This window comes from Plectropomus leopardus, chromosome 20 (genome assembly GCF_008729295.1).
Source record: "Plectropomus leopardus isolate mb chromosome 20, YSFRI_Pleo_2.0, whole genome shotgun sequence".
Lineage (NCBI taxonomy): Eukaryota > Metazoa > Chordata > Actinopteri > Perciformes > Serranidae > Plectropomus > Plectropomus leopardus.
Genome location: NC_056482.1, coordinates 241,207 through 257,208, shown reverse-complemented (window position 1 = coordinate 257,208; position 16,002 = coordinate 241,207). Strand labels below are relative to the sequence as shown.

The 16,002-nt window shown below is 40.8% G+C and overlaps 1 protein-coding gene across 5 annotated transcripts in view; it reads right to left on the bottom strand.

Annotated features, from left to right (window-relative positions):
• Nucleotides 1–14,079, bottom strand: part of nrg1 (neuregulin 1) — a 46,094-nt gene extending 32,015 nt beyond the window's left edge. For 3 of the 5 annotated variants that reach the window (XM_042508846.1, XM_042508850.1, XM_042508851.1), the window contains exon 1: nt 12,672–14,079. In XM_042508846.1, the coding sequence (XP_042364780.1) occupies nt 12,672–13,353 (682 nt within the window). In that variant the 5' untranslated portion in view covers nt 13,354–14,079. The remainder of the gene's footprint in view (nt 1–12,671) is intronic. The other 2 variants (XM_042508848.1, XM_042508849.1) reach the window with 2 other exon arrangements.
• Between the last annotated feature and the right edge of the window lie 1,923 nt (nt 14,080–16,002).

The following is a 16,002-nucleotide window of genomic DNA, read 5'->3' as shown; positions in this document are numbered from 1 at the left end:
AAGCTCAGTTGCAAATTCGACTAGAGTTCAAAACAACCGTTTTCATTTATCTATTCATTTATCAATTTATGAATTTATGAGAATGCACTCTTAGCAACCAAAAACTGAAACCATGCCCCTTCAACAGCAGACCACATCAGCCGTCCACAAAAGGCTAGAAAAACATAAATCCACAGCATACACTCCAGAGTGGCACTACAGCAATCCTTTGTGCTAATCATTATCTTATTCATGCACACTGACACGGTCTTCCCTTTTCACAGCAACGTCATCACACATTTATTTGGTTGAATTTAGGTTGTGACAACAGGTGACCAAAATTCAGTGTCTAATGCCAGCATAAATTTGACACAAATTACTGATGACAGATGATGTTGATGGTTTGTTGGTTTTCATTTGTTTTCCTAACTAAGCAAAATCCAACATCTTCCAAACATTTCAAGTCAACTTCATGTTGACGCAGAAGAATGTTATTCAGTCGGGAGGTATAGAGAATACACAACCTAGAACCCTAACCCATCTGCAAAACATCATCATGTTAACTCCAAAAAAATGTGAACATTATTAGACAATTTAAATACTGTCAATCCATTTTTCTTTAATTTCTACCAAAATGTAAGTGGAGAACAAAGTACACAGTTATACAACTCTCTAACTGGTCAAATATCATTCAAAAACAGGTGAAAGTTGCTGAGACAAACTATTACAAAATAAAAAGCATATTCAGGGATCACGCGTCTATTTTAGGCACAAAATAGGAATTAAGTGTCTGTGTACTTTATCCATCATCAAAATAGCACTGAAATGTTTGTTGGATATGCATGTAATTGTTTTTCTTTAAGTCATTCAGAAACAATGAATTGGGCATGTGACAGGTAGGGAGGGGTATGGGTATGGGGTGAAGGTTTGGGACTAAAAGGTCTGGGGATGGGGATAGGGGTAGCACAGGTGAGTATAATGTATTGGCTGGACCTTGACTGCATTCACAGTGGGACGGAGCTGGTAAACTGGTTGGCCAAGGGATGGATAAGTGAACACATAGTCAGGCCACCTATCTCTGGCGAATTGCCTCCGAGGGACTTAGTGCTCAGGATGAGGTTCGGGGCATCCTTCACCTGGTCAGCCGCCTGAGGTATCTCCTCATCATCGTCAGGCTGTGATTGGTCCATGTTAAGTTCATTCTCAATGGGTATTCCCGGTTCTACTTCTAGAACATTTTTTATTCCCTGTTCCGGCTCAGACTGTCTCTCTGAGGTGAGTCTCACTCTGTCCAGGTTTGTTTCATAACTTGCAAGTCATTCTTTGTTTTGGAAGATTACCCTCACCATGTGAGTCCAGTGCAGGTGCGTGTAGCCAGTATCGAGGCATACTGTGCTCTTCTTCAGAGTCACTTGCATCAGAGCTCTGTGATGTTCCTGTGGTCTGCAAGGGCTCTGAGAACTTCTCGGCCCTCTTGTGTGACTTTGGAGTGTTAGCAACTGAAGTCTGGGACGGTTCTACTGGTAAGTCTTTCACCTGTAACAGCAGGTTTCAGTGCAGGGTGCGAAAGGTTCAACCTCCTGTTTCCAGACTGACTTTGTAGACAGGGTTGTTACTAACCTGCTCTTTCATGATGTAGATGGTGTTTCCCAATACGGTCGAAGCTTACCATGCTCCCCTCTATCACTGAGGTTACGGACAAGAACTCTGTCCCCACGCTGAAGGGTCACACACTTATGATAACACACTTTAATGGAAAGGCAGTCACAAGCCTTTATTGTGGGAAAAAAAGAAAAAACTAGAAGTACCAACGATGTTAGTGAAGGTCATGGTAATTCTAAGCGCTATGTGGTAGAGAATTGGACTTGCCTGAATTTTTTGAAGATGTTTCACCTCTCATCTGAGAGGCTTCTTTAGTTCAAAATAAAGAAACCTTTTAGATGAGAGGGGAAATGTCTTCAAGAAACTCAGACATGTCCAGTTTCCTACATTATAGCACTTAGAAAAGTACCTACAATGTTATTAAGGATACCAACAAAAACTCAATGAAATTAATTTCAAAATAGATTCTGACATTTGTTTAGACGATTTTTCTTCCTGCCACTATGAAATAAAATGCATTATTATTAAAAGGGGGTAAAAACAACAGTTCTGTGTTTTGCCAGAATTCAAAATGTGAGTTTTTCTCTGCTGAAATCACAGTGGGAAAAAAAACAAGAAAAAAGTACTCAAAAAACCCTTAACCTGATGTTGGCGCTAGATTTTTTTTTTTTTTTCCCCAAACATTTTTTATTGTTTTTTGTTATTATAACATAACACTTTAACCCTTACAACAATCCCTATGCCCCCACCCCCCACCCCTACCCTCCCCACCCATCCAACAGCGTCATACTCTCAGTGCAACAATATATGCATACTTCTAACAGTTGCAACTTAACTTCTTACACAGATAGGTCCGTAATGAATTGCAGAAAGGATGTCCAGATCTTGTAAAAGTCTTCAATCTTTCCTTTAGCCAGATAGGTCAGTTTTTCCAGTGCCAAGTTATAGGACATTTCTTTGATCCATTGATTAGAAGTAGGTCCATGTATGTCCTTCCATTGTAAAGAAATAACACGTTTGGCTTGCAACAGACAAAAGTTTAACAATTTTCTTTTCCTTCCGTTTACTTGAAACTGTTCAGGAGGAATATGAAAAATACACAATTTGGCATCCACAGGAATATGTTGGCGCTAGATTTAAGATTTTTTTAATAAGGTTAATTTTGTAAGAAACTAAAATGTCTGTGTTAAATTTCGCTTGAAGGCAGGTTCAGCAATTTTGACCCAACTTTGTGTTGTTCATACACTGCCGCTTCGTACATGGGACTGTAAGAGGACCGTGTGTTAACACAGTGGACTTACAGCACCTCACAACTGAATGAAACACCAGGGAGGTAAAACATACTTACAGACTTACAGGGAAAAGGACAATAACTCAGAAAAAGGCAAAATTCAGTCACAGGACCATTAACAGTAAACTGTGGATCGAGCATTTTGCTCCTTTAAAATGGTATGTTCAAAGCTCCTACTGACAAAACCTTTGCGTAACTATCATCTCTCAAATGTTCAAATGGCAAATATTTTACTTCAGCTGACCCTCAGGGTTAAAGGGGAGCTTGTTCTAAGTTATTATGACTCATTTATATTTCCATTAATCATGTGTAGTACATGTGTAGAACAACATCTTGTAAACACTTGTTCCATATATGACAGTGTGAGTGCATCTTGTTGACTCCAGTGAAAGACACACCCTCATCCTGCTGCACCTGAATGGAGGAAAACTACCACTAGAGGGAGAGAAGCTCAGCAGTACGTGCTCAGCTCCGCCTCTCCTGCAGCAGCCTCATTCTCAGTTCACCTTCAGAGCTTTCACGTCCTATTCTTTTCTACTCTCCTCTCATAAGGATTTCTCAAGCATCACTTTGACATGTAACGTTGCAAAAATGATGAACCACTCAACCCAATGTGCATGTGAATCTCATCAGACAGTTTGTTGTCTCCATGGAGATTGCCCAAGGTCAGGCTATAGAGCACCCAGCTGTAAGATTATTACTTACTGGTCAGGGAGGGAAAAGGAGAGCATTATCAAAAGCAGAACTCCTGTTATTAACGGTGAAAAACAAAATTTGGGGGTTGTCCTCTCATGACATATAAGTAAATTAGAAAATGCACTAAAATCAATTAAAAAGCAGTGTGTCTCATGGGCAGATGAACAGGTAACAGAAACAGGAAGGAGACAGGATGTCTGCAGCACAGTGAGAACCTAGCAACACAGATAACATTGACCATCTGCTGAGGAAATGTGATTGTGAGCAGGTATACTGTGTTTACAGAGTTGAGGTGATAAAGGGCAAGTGTGGCTTCATGTGAGCATGAAGGACAGGTGTGCTGAACTGTGATGATGACTTGGTGGGAAGTGACTGGGAAGGCAGGAAAGTCTATGGTGGTGAATGGCATGGACAGGAAAGCAACACAGAAATGCAAAGTCTGGGGGAAGTTTGAACGGCTAAAGAAAAGCTGAAGGAGGACAGGGAGACTATATATAGACTCATTTCCAATTTCCAGTAGAGAGGAGCTGTGTGCACAGCTCTGCAGCATGTGGTTTTCGGTGTGTGTGTGTGTGTGTGTGTGTGTGTGTGTGTGTGTGTGTGTGTGTGTGGAGGGGGGGGGGGGCACCCATTAGAGGTCTCTGAGTGCAACCCGAACGTTGTAAAACCCTCACCAGCAAAGCTTACAGCCCATTGTTTGCAAACTGTTTGCATGAGGAATATGTATGTATTCAAGTAAACTATTACCATGATGTCTATAGGCTGTGGCTAAATGACTGCATTGGAGGGAGTCATTTATTACATCCTCGTTGAGATAGGTTTGTAGGGTTCTAAACTTATAAGGTAAGGACGGACGAGGACAGAGACCTACCAAGACGAGCTAACTGGCCTGTTTTTAGCTGAAGGCTGGTGTGTGCCATAGGGCCGTAAAGCTATACGCACTTCTCTCCAAAGAACCACTGCCCGCTGGCCAAGTTCCATGTTACTAAAAGTAAGTGAACGGGGTGCTCTGTGGGAGTTGGACAGACCCCATTCTCTCTGTTGGAAGTTAGCCTACTATTAGATGGACTTCAAAACTGCTATTTTAAAGTGGAAAATAGAGTATTTCTTTGACATTGCCTTCAGGGGCTAAAATTTGCATGTTCACACGGGTGTTGTGTTTCCATCAGTGCCCTTAGGAGCCAGAGCTGATAAAGTCAGAGCTGATAGAGTCATTTCACCTGTGTGTGAATGCCAATTATAACCTCTACCATTAAAAAGCCAGATATTAGCAGGTGTTACTTGGTGTTTGTGCAGTGGAAAAGGGCTTTAGTGCATCGTCACAGCACACACATTGTTTTAGAGAATGATCAAAAGCAACTTATCATCAGGCCTATATCAGGCATTCGACTGACCTTTGCTCCTTGAACGTTTGAAGTGTTGTTTCACCTCTGAGCACAGCCTGCATCACTAGGTTTAAGTTTTATTGCTCACCCTCTCAACTGGTCTCTGTGTTGTGGAATGAAATGCTTAGATTTTTTTTTCAATTTTCAGGTAATTTTCTTTTCTTTCTCTCAGCTAAATGTCTTGCTAATTTTGGGTTATTTCTTGTTTCGGTGCTCATTGCCTTATTTTTCACGTTTCAAAGGAGATAGTGACGATATTAAATGTGGTGCAGGTAACTGTCAACAACACCACAGGTGTGGCCTCCCTGAGGAAAGGAGTCCCTCTTTAGCTTCTCTGCTCTGGCATTATAACTACAGAAGAGCCTCCCTGTCTAACAGGTGAAAGAGACCATTATAGAAATGCATGGAGGGACATGAAACAGGGAGTTTGGGTCTCCTCTGCAAGAAAATAGTGAGCATCAAACACTCAGTTTCCTGCAATCTGATGATTTTGTCAACATTGGTTTCAAAGGTGGGGGAGATGCACATGTTTACATTTGTGTGCATGCAGTGCACAAATATTGAGGGGGGGCTGTGCTCCCTGCGTCCCCTCTGAAATCTATGAAACCTATGTTTACATGATTCAAATCATTTGTGATATACTGCCATGTTCCTGCAGCATCTGGTGTAAATGTGTTGTAGGCTGGGAAAGTGTGATCAGATGTGTGCTCTGTCACCCCTTAAACCACACCCAATATGCCCTAGAGTACATCTCTTCATCACTGCAGCATGGTGAGGAGCTAAACCAATGAAATCAAATCAAGGTGGTGAATTTCTCTTAAGAGTTTGCACAGATGTCTGTATGCAAATGATTTGTTTTTGTGTTTGTTTTCTTTTGTTGATCATAAATTTGCATCAGGACACCAACCTCAACATCAAAGTGTTAGGGGCAGGAGAATCCCACCTGCTTACTGTGGAGCTGCAGCTGCAGGTTTACATTACAGTACATTAGGATGCCCCAGGGTTGATGAATTATAAATAGGATAGATTCCTACATCCTCTGCACAAAGCTTATGCCCATCCAGCAGATGAAGTACAGAACATGTCTTAGGAGTCTTAGACTTTTACATTTATAGGTGTGATAAAACAGCATCAAAGTATGGATGAATAATCAACATGAAAGGAGAATTTAAAAAAGCATTTTCACATATTGACACATTGGTGTAGATGTAGTCTGCTCCAGAAACAATTGATATGTGTCTATAATTTAAATAAAGTGTACAAATTGCATTAAAAGGTCCTAATGATACTGCAGAAATACTAATAACCAATTTGCATAATGTTCTATTATTCATGTACATGTTCTTTTTTTTTTTTTTAAAGTGCTTTACCATCACCAAAAATTGAGCATTTCTTTAAACCTGTACGTTATGGTCGTTGGATTTACCAAGAAAAGCCAGAAATAAAAGGACTGACTAAAATTTATTTCAGTATACTTACATGTATTTTATGGCCACTTAGAGCAGCAGAAACAAGCTTCAACATATTATCACCAGATGAGTTACGGTGAATGCTTTGGGGCTATAAATCTGAATAATGAGGTAAAAGAGGCTAAAAAGCTTCACAGAGCTGGGGGGAACTGCAGTGTTGGTCATTCTCTGTGGGTTTGTCACTATGAGCAACACATTTTACATAACACTTAGTCATTTGATCCAATGTTGGTATAAAAATACTGCAGCTTTAAACTACCCATTAAATGCTGTTTGTAATTTATTACATGTGTAATTAAAGCTAGTATGATTAAGATTGAAATCTACTGTGCCATGTGTTTGTAAAGGCAGACAGCAATCACCTCTTAGGGTGCAGGAACTTGAGGCCTAAGAATACATTTTCTGTCCCAAATCATTGCATTTACTGATTTACTATACAATACATAATTATACTCAACAGTTTAGAATGCGGCATATATGCAGCACCAAAGGCAACCCCATTGTCCTAAAACATTCAGTGTGTAGGGTTTAGAGGGAGGTATTGGCAGAAATGGAATGTATACATTTATGACCAAGACTAGCTTTTAGTTACCAAAGAGCTTTTTTTTCTTATATTGATGCATTACTACAGGTAAGACTAAAATGGCAAAACACAATAAAAAGTGCTTCCCACATTCACCTATACTAAATAGTAATCATCCATGTGTAATAACAAAGCCCATAATATTGGCCCAGCATGCTCATAATAAATAACTAGGTTTGCACATTCACTGCAGTCTACCAATCATAGGATGTAGCCTAATTCTCTAAGTGGCAGTGTTCAGTGTGGATGACCAAAACAGTTTGGCAACCTGTTATTCAGTCAGAGTGGGTCAGAGTTTCAGGTTATTATATACACTCAGTGGCCAGTTTGGGGCCACCTCGCTAAAATAATGCAGTCTTATCCAACAGCACTGCAATGAACGCTATTCCACAGTATGAACATTGTGTATGATGCAGTGTGCATTGCTGTATTACTAAGATTTTGCCCACAGATCGTAGTTTGTTGGTGGCATCCTGGAAAACACAAACCCTCTCACACAGAACTTTTTTGCCCTGCTTTAGTTGTGAAGGGTAAAAAATACATGAATGGCTAACTGTTCCTATAATCATCGACCTTTGATCGCTCACTGTAAACTGTAAACACCGTCAAGTGCTGGAGGAGATTAAGAATAATATTTAGTGTATTTTGATTTTTATTTCATCCCTTGCAGCTGAAATTCTACCAGCTAAGCAGCTTTTGTTATTTAGATTAGCATTTAGATGTATGACGTTAGAATGTAGCTAAAGCTACTGAGTTAAATAACTAACCCAAGTGGCATCTGACTTCATTATGATATCAGAAAGATGTCAGTTAATTTTTTTTGGAATGAAAATCAGGTTGACAGTTTTTAAAATGTCTACCGATGTTAGAATGTCATGTTATGTGGATGTCAGCACTATGATGTTTTGCCAGCATTGGGTTTTGTTCTCTGTACCTTACAAAGAAATGTCGTATTTTGAAGATTCAAAGAGAGTTTGGTTACTTAACAACAAAACTTAAACCAACAAAATATTAACATCATTTGTCATTAGTATTCTACTTAAAATTTATGTTGGTATAAGATGTCCTGACATTTAATTTTGGTAACTCAATATCACAACCTATATTCAACCAAATATCAACGTCTTATAGTGGCCAGCTGGGAAGTCAGCTTGGGATCAGAACGGTGATCAATCAAGTGGCTCCAGTCCATAGCAGCTAGACAGTGTCAGATGAGAATGCAATCAGACAGAACCGGTGGCGTGTCATTGTACGCTAGCGGACAGCTGGAAAGCACTGGGCATGTCCACACACAACATGCTTGTGGGACGTCACATGAGAACTATGCTGGACGAAACCGGTTGCATGCGAATGAAATGTTGAAGGACAGCGTCAGGTAATAACGTTGCCGGTAACAACATAATATAAGGAGCGACAATGTGCTTACAGGGCAGGTGGAGGTGGATGGGTCCCACAAACAACTGACTTTCATAGGGAAGTCCAGAGTTTCATTCTTATATGGGTGTGTGTATGTTTGTGAGTGATCTACACTTTATCATGGGCCTACTTTGCCTAAACTTAACTGTCTGTGACTTTGTTTCCTATTCCCAAACATCATGAAAGCCTGCACATTGTGTAAACATAAGGGGCAAGCTGCTTTTTGCATGGTGTGACATCACGGTAATGGGCTGCGTCATCCCACCATGACGTCATCCCACCATCAGCATTTGTTGACATCATTGTAACGACATCCCAGAGTGTAAACAGTTGATGCAGAAGAATAACTAAAACATCACAGGTAGATGCAGAAGGTCCTAACAGAGCGGCACCATGTAATGAGTTTGGAGTGAGAACATGTTGGTGGCTCAGCTGATGACAATGTCTCTGTTTCTAGTACGCCTTGGCGGCCAGGAAGAGTTCCCTCTGTTTTCTTTGACCCCAACCCTGGTAAGTAGCTTAACAACAGAAACTAACCTGATGCCCTTACAGTCCCCAGCAGTGGTATAGGGGTAGCTGATAAGGCAAGTTTTCTATGAGGTACCCGGGGAGGTTACTGAGAAGCAAGTGGGTAGTCTACTCTATATTCCAGTGGCTTCTTGGCTGATGAGGGGATGTACTGTAAATGGGCAGAAAAAGAGGAGGGTATACCCCATACACATGTATATAACTTGCACTACACCATTGTTCACCAGCCCCTCTGCTGTAGTGTCACAAAGGAGTGTTGCACAATCGTCAGAGCGAGGAATTTGACCACTAAAGGCCCTGACACACCAAGCCCACAGTCAGCCTTCAGCCAATGTCAGTGAGCATCTATCACTCTGGATGCTGTGGTGTGTCCAGCAGCCTTGGCCCTTGTCGGCTTTTTTTCTGCCAATTCAGCATGTTGAAATGGCATTACAGATGGTGGAGTCCATCAGTGAATGAAATCACTCTGATTGGTACTCCAGCTCAGTGTATGAGAAGAATAACAGTAATAAGTAAAGTAAACAAAAAGCTGAAGTCACGAGGTGGTGGATTGAGTTGTTAATGTCCTAACTGGTTAACTATCAACAAGGTTTGCCTTTTTTAATGGCAATCACAAAACAACTGCAGTTTGCTGGCATGGAGAGTTTCTTCCTATCATGCAGGCACAGAATGTACATGCTGGCTGGCCACCAGCTGTAGTCTTTGCAATGTGTTTATGTGCAACTTTTTGGCTGACACAGGCGATGTAAGGTGACGCAACAGTTGCCTTCATTGCTGCTAGTTAATTGATGCTGATTTGGTGTGTCTAGGCCTTTTGTCTTCTTGTGAGGACCAGTTCAAAGGATTACACTTACAAATACGCAAGTCAGATTTGTCTTTTATTAGTTATAAAGAGCTGAATAAGAATTGCTCAACCAGTATTTGTAGGAAATGCATTTAAACTGGATGATTCAGCAGCTCACAATTTATATCCAGCACCAGTGTTTAACACAGGAAGCCGTGAATCCTGTATTGAGCGCAGGGAGAACTAAAGGTGTAGGCGCCTTGTAGCCCATCTTACGATCATGTAGAAGATTATATTTTATCAGTCTCCTTCTTCTCTACTTTGTGAGTGTATTACTGTGGCATATTGTGGTTGTCATGCGCAAATAAGGTAGCAAGAAATTCCTTCCAAATTGCTGGCATTGGACATTAAACATTTTTGCAGAATCCTCTCATACCACAATCTGTCTGACAGCAGAGTTTATTGGCTTGTAAAGAAGGCCTACACCTTCTAGCAAGAGGTTTCTCAACGGGGTTAACATGTGGGAGGTTCAGGGTCTTAGTATAAGACCTTAGTTACTTAAGTCCTAAGACCCTCAACCTTTACACGACATCTATCCCTCCTCAGTTGCTCTTCATGTGGTTTCTAGTATTTTTTCTGTTTTAAAGGATTTTTTGAAGAGAGTTTTTCCTTCGTCGCGGTGAGGGTCTAAGGACAGAGGGATGTAGTTTGTTGTGAAGGCATATTGTGATTTGTGATAATGGGCTTAATAGATAAAATTGATTGAAATCAAACCTTACTTAGTTAGGAGAGTTCGGTGAACCTGACATTCGACATTCGTACGAGCAAAACTCGCAGAAAGTAAGAGATGTCTAGGATAAGAAAACAAAGATGTTCTTGCATGAAGCCTTTGATCCCTCACTGGCTTCTCACCAGCAAGCACAACCATTTGTATTTGTTGGAAGACAGTGCAAGGGTTGCTGCAAGGAATTCAGCACACAGTCAGTCAGTTTAACAGTTAAGTGCAGCTACAGTTATATCTCGATTAGGCCATTTAATTGGACTACTGTCCTTGACCCAGTATACAAGTACCGGCGGAGAATTTATTTATTGACCAAAGTATGTCTGACGCCTCCTCTGTAAGTGACTATATGCCCCCTTTCTAAGTTAGCAATCAGCAAACATGTTGCATGCCAAACTGTGACAACATGGATCCGTTTTCAGAGCCACGTCGATCCCTTCGTCCTGTTCTGTTTTTTTCTGGCTTTCTTCTACAGAGTTATGCTGTTTAACTTCTGCGTCAAAGCTTGGTGCAGGGACTACGGAGCATGTGCAGAATGCCTAGGCCAGTTTGGGTCCAGTTGAGACATATACATGAAAGAGTAAATCAACCCCCAAGAGCATTATCTCGAAGAGTGTTATTCCAACTTCGAGAAATTCGACTTAGTACAATTTCAATTGGGATAACAAATTTACATGTATTTTAAAAGTCCAGTTTTAGTTGCACACAATTCAACTACTTCTATCTCACTGAGTGACGGTCTGCAGTGGCATGTAGAAACTTTGCCTCTGAATCACCAGAGTGCCCAAATGTTTCAGCACTTTTGTTAGCAGGTAACTTGCTATCAAACATTTCCACAGTGTGCAGGTACAGTAGTTATTTACAGGCATTGTCTATTCTTGCTGCTGATTAAGAAATCAAAATATTATTGATGCTTCCTCAGATTAGCTAACCTAGATATAGTGTAATAAGGCACACAGTGATGTGACTATAGCATACACGTCATAGTGGCGAGCCGCCGGCAGACAGACAGTATTAGTGGGTTGTTTTTCCCTGCGGCGGACAGATGGAGGGGGCATCAATTAGCCTTCAGCTGGCTCTGACCTTGAAATGGAGCACAGGCAGAAAACAGGAAGTCTCCCTGTACCACAGCCTGGAGTTCCAGTTTGTGTCCCCCATCATTTATTGATTTTCACTTTTTCACAAATGTGCCTGGACACATTTTAGGAATCTTCCATATTATATACTGCCCAAGACATTCAAAGTAACACCATGACAACATGCATTTCTTGTAGTGTGTCTCTCATTTTGTTTAATTTAAGGATCATTAATACTTTAAGAGGAAGGAGCAAATGTTAGAAATTATACATTAACTTATGTTGGGGTAAAGTGGGGTTGAAAGGAACTGTTGTTTCCTGCACACCTTTCTGTGTTGCAATATTTCAGTAGCTTAGTCATGGGCCTCTTTTACTACCCAGTGCATGTCCCTGCATGTCTGCTTTCATGCAAAGTCCTGACATTTCCTGACAGAGCTGACAGAACACACCATTTACAAAACACTGCTAACCGTTTGAAACCTGATTTCTATCAAAAACATGAGGAGATGAAATGAAAAATGAATGAAAAACAAAAGAAGAAATGACCCAAAAATATGTAAGAGATTAGCTAAAAAGTTAAATAAAGGTAAACAAGAGTTGGAAAAAATGTGCTTAAAAATTATACTATTTCTGTGACATAATTTCAAAATTGTAATTTTGATCATTATAAATATAGCTTTTCCCAAGCTTTTTTATGATTTAGAAATGTTTACCTTGCTTTTTAAAAAAATCTGAATCTACTAATTTCTTGAACATTTCTTATCAATTTGCTCATTGCCTTTTTACTGATGTTTTTGAAAGAAATCACAAGAATTTGTTTGGGGTTCAAAGGTTTAAATATGTGTGAAAGTGGCACAGGAAAAGTGAGGTTGATATAGGTCTCAAAGGGTCAAAATGGGAAAAAAAAAAGATTTGAATCCTTATAAAAAAAAAAAACAAAACACTGATCTTTGTACAATGATGAAAATCACAGTTCAAGGTTAGGCATCATCACATCATATATCCTAATATTAAACACCAGTTTGAGGACAAAGGGACAAGAGAAGCCAATCTTTGACTGGGCTGTTTGTTGGGTACTTACATTTGGTTGGGACGATGATGTCGTTTGATTCTTGTGTTGTCTGAGGCCGGGGGGTCTGCTTTGGGACGGTGGGCCGTTCAGCATTGTATCTCAGTGTAACAGAGGGATCAGACAGAGTCACTGGTGGAGTCTGCGGCACGTACGGCCCTCGTGTCGACTGATCTTCCATTAAAACCTCAGGTCGTCCTGGGGTTATGGCGGTGGTCAAGGAGACAAAAGACGTAGATGAATGAGGAATGGACACAGTGAGTCCCAGCGTGGGGGTAACTGATATGATAATAGGGTCCTGTCCAATGCGTTTAGGATCTAAGTGTGTGGGTGGTTCATACTCAAAGATTTTATCCACAAAAACCCATTTGAGGCCGGCTGTGCACAGGGCTAGGCTCAGCAGACAGGCCAGGATGGGAAGAATGCAGATTTTCTCAGAGTGCAGGCAATTGTTAATCCGTTCCATCTCTATGCATACACAGCAGGTCCCTGGCAAGGCCACAATTCCCAAAGCCCCCAAATGCTCCCCATCACCAGCTTCCTCTGCGCCATCCTCCCCGCTCTCAGCAGCTGCCTCCGTCTCCTCTGGTTTCTCCTCGGGGACTTGTCCAGTATCAACAGTAGAGCTGGTGGGGGAGGCCGATCCGGGAGGGGGAGCCGGCCCTGCAGAGAGCTCCTCCATTCCCTCAGTCATCCTATTCAGCTGCTGGATGAGGGGTCTGTAAACACCTCAACTATTAACTCAGAGCATCATACTGTGGCTGTCTGCCACCAGTCTCCTTTTCCATCATGAGGCTGCAGTCAGAGCGGGGATTTCTGTGGAAATGCTCAAACCTTAACAGTCTGGGAGGGACAGCCTTGTGCGCAGGAAGCAAAGGAGTTCCTTATTCATGCTTTCTCACTGGAAACGCATCAGTCTATAAATAGAGTCATCAAATTTGCTGCAGGCAAAAACAAAAAAAGATTGCCAGAGATTCCTTAAATGTTCTGCATGTTCTGTTAGAGACCAGCGGTGGAACAGTAGCGCTCACTCACCTGAGCACTGAGGCAGAGGAGGCAGAATAGAAGTGATGGGCCGGCTGCAGCAGCTGTGATGCAGAGGACAGGACGGCCAGGCACTGCAGTGGCAGGAGGGACATGCTGTCTTGTCTGTGGAGCTCCAAGTAGCTGAAAGGCTGAATCATCAGGGAGCGGCAGGTGCCCTTCCTCTCAGCGCAGCCACAGAAACAGATGAGTAAGGGGAAAGAGAGAGAAAGAGAATGATAGAGAGAGGGAGGGAGGGGGGCTGCAGTAGCACAGAAGGGCAGAGAAGACGGGATACTCCCCTTTTTCTTCTCTCACCCCTCCTCTCTCACTGTTTCCTCCAAGTGGTGAGCGGGGCAGCCTGTGGCCTCCTCCCTCTCTGCCTCTCTTCCTGTCTGCTGCTGCTGTGTCCTGCTCCCTCTGCAGCCTGCTCCCAATCCCAGCACAAAGCATCCAGCTAAGCAAGTTCCTACTTGATCCAATTAGAGTGCATGGCAGCGAATCACAGAAAGGCAAACTGTTGGAGCCGCCCCCTCCAGCACCACTCCCCATTGATTATGCTGATACTAGAGGGTGTGTTTTTTGTCAAGGGGAAGGAGCCAAGGAAGCAGACATATGATCCTTCCCAAGAGGAGTCAGCCATTGTGTTCGACTCTTCTCAAGTATCTGCATTCATTAGTCTAATAACATAATAACTCAGAGCACAATGATAATGAATAAGGCAATGGCACTGACAATACACTAACAACATTTATATATCTACATATCGATATCTATCTATCTATCTATCTATCTATGTGGCATTCACGATGATAGAACATTGATTTTTTTGTTTGTTTTTCTATCCCATTTGTTTTATCTTTTGTTTGTTTGGGTTTTGTTCTTATTTTCAGGTACTTCTATTCTACTTTTAACTAATTTCTTGCCAATTTCAGGGTCATTTCTTCTTCAGTTGCACTTTGCCTTCTTCCTGTGTTTTTGAAAAAACACAAGTCAGTTTGCCCAGGTTATCAGGGGTTCTTCTGACACAGGAGAAATTCATACAATACATTACAAAATACATAATACAGTTCAAATACAAGAAGTAAGACACAAAATGAAAAAAAAAAAATTGAGTGCCAAAACATCAAATTTTGCAAAAATACAAATGAGATGAAACGGTAGGAAATTGCATGGCATGTTACACAGTATAAATATAAAAAATACGTACACAAAAAACAATCAAATGTATTCTCAATACAAATGTATTTATTTATTTATTGACATATTCATTTATTTATCATTTAAAATCTAAGAGAAAGGAACAAAAAACAAGAAAACAGGAAAACTACCAAAAACAACAATCAACAAAAGAATAACAAAAAGATAAATCATTGCAATGAAAAAAAATAATGACAAGTATTGTCACTGTATCTAAATAGTCAGTTAAACATTTCATACAGCTGTACTATCACTAAAAACAACACAAAAAATAAAATTAATGATCATATAGACAGATATTGTTGAGCAAAACACAGGAACTGAAAACAAACAATTCACCTGAGTTAGTCTGAAATATAGAAACAAAATGTTTCAGCCTTTATTATTTAATCCAATTTGTCAAATATGATACAAAGTAATCTGGGGATATTGTTCACTGAACTAACATTTCCTCTAATAGGATGCAAGTGTAACAGAGAGCCCCCAGACTGCCGATAAAACTATTAAGTCCCCAACCCCCCAGCACGTGGGCTAACAGACTGGCAGGACAATCCATAGTGTTCCTGACGAGACGGGGCTTAAACAAGATGAAGACAGTCACAAAGGTCAGGTCACCACCACACTAAACATTGACACTGCTCTGACCCTTTCCTATCCGCCCACAGAATTAATACCAGTAATGGTATCTGTGGGAGAACACTTCCTGTCAGGCCCCTGAATTAGGAACCTGCATATTGATTTACTTCTCAGCATTTTCACCCTTTATGGTGGCCAAAAAGCCACATAGATAAATAAATAAATGAGCATGGCAGATTAACAATGACTAAATTAATAGACAATGCATTGTAGTATAAGTATATCTACTCACATAAATATAAAACAAAAAAAACAGTTTTGTTGCTACATTTAATAAACAGACCGCTCACAGACGGCCACATTTGGTTACTTTTTGCATGATCTTTTTAAATAGATCTCAAATAAGAACTGTTATAGCTAGAGCATTCATTTAGTACCAGAAAGGAAAGGCTTTTATCATCCCTGTCATCACATCATTACCCTAAAGCCATATTCCCACTGCACAAAAAAATCCACTAACACGGGAGAACATCTGTTTTTTTTA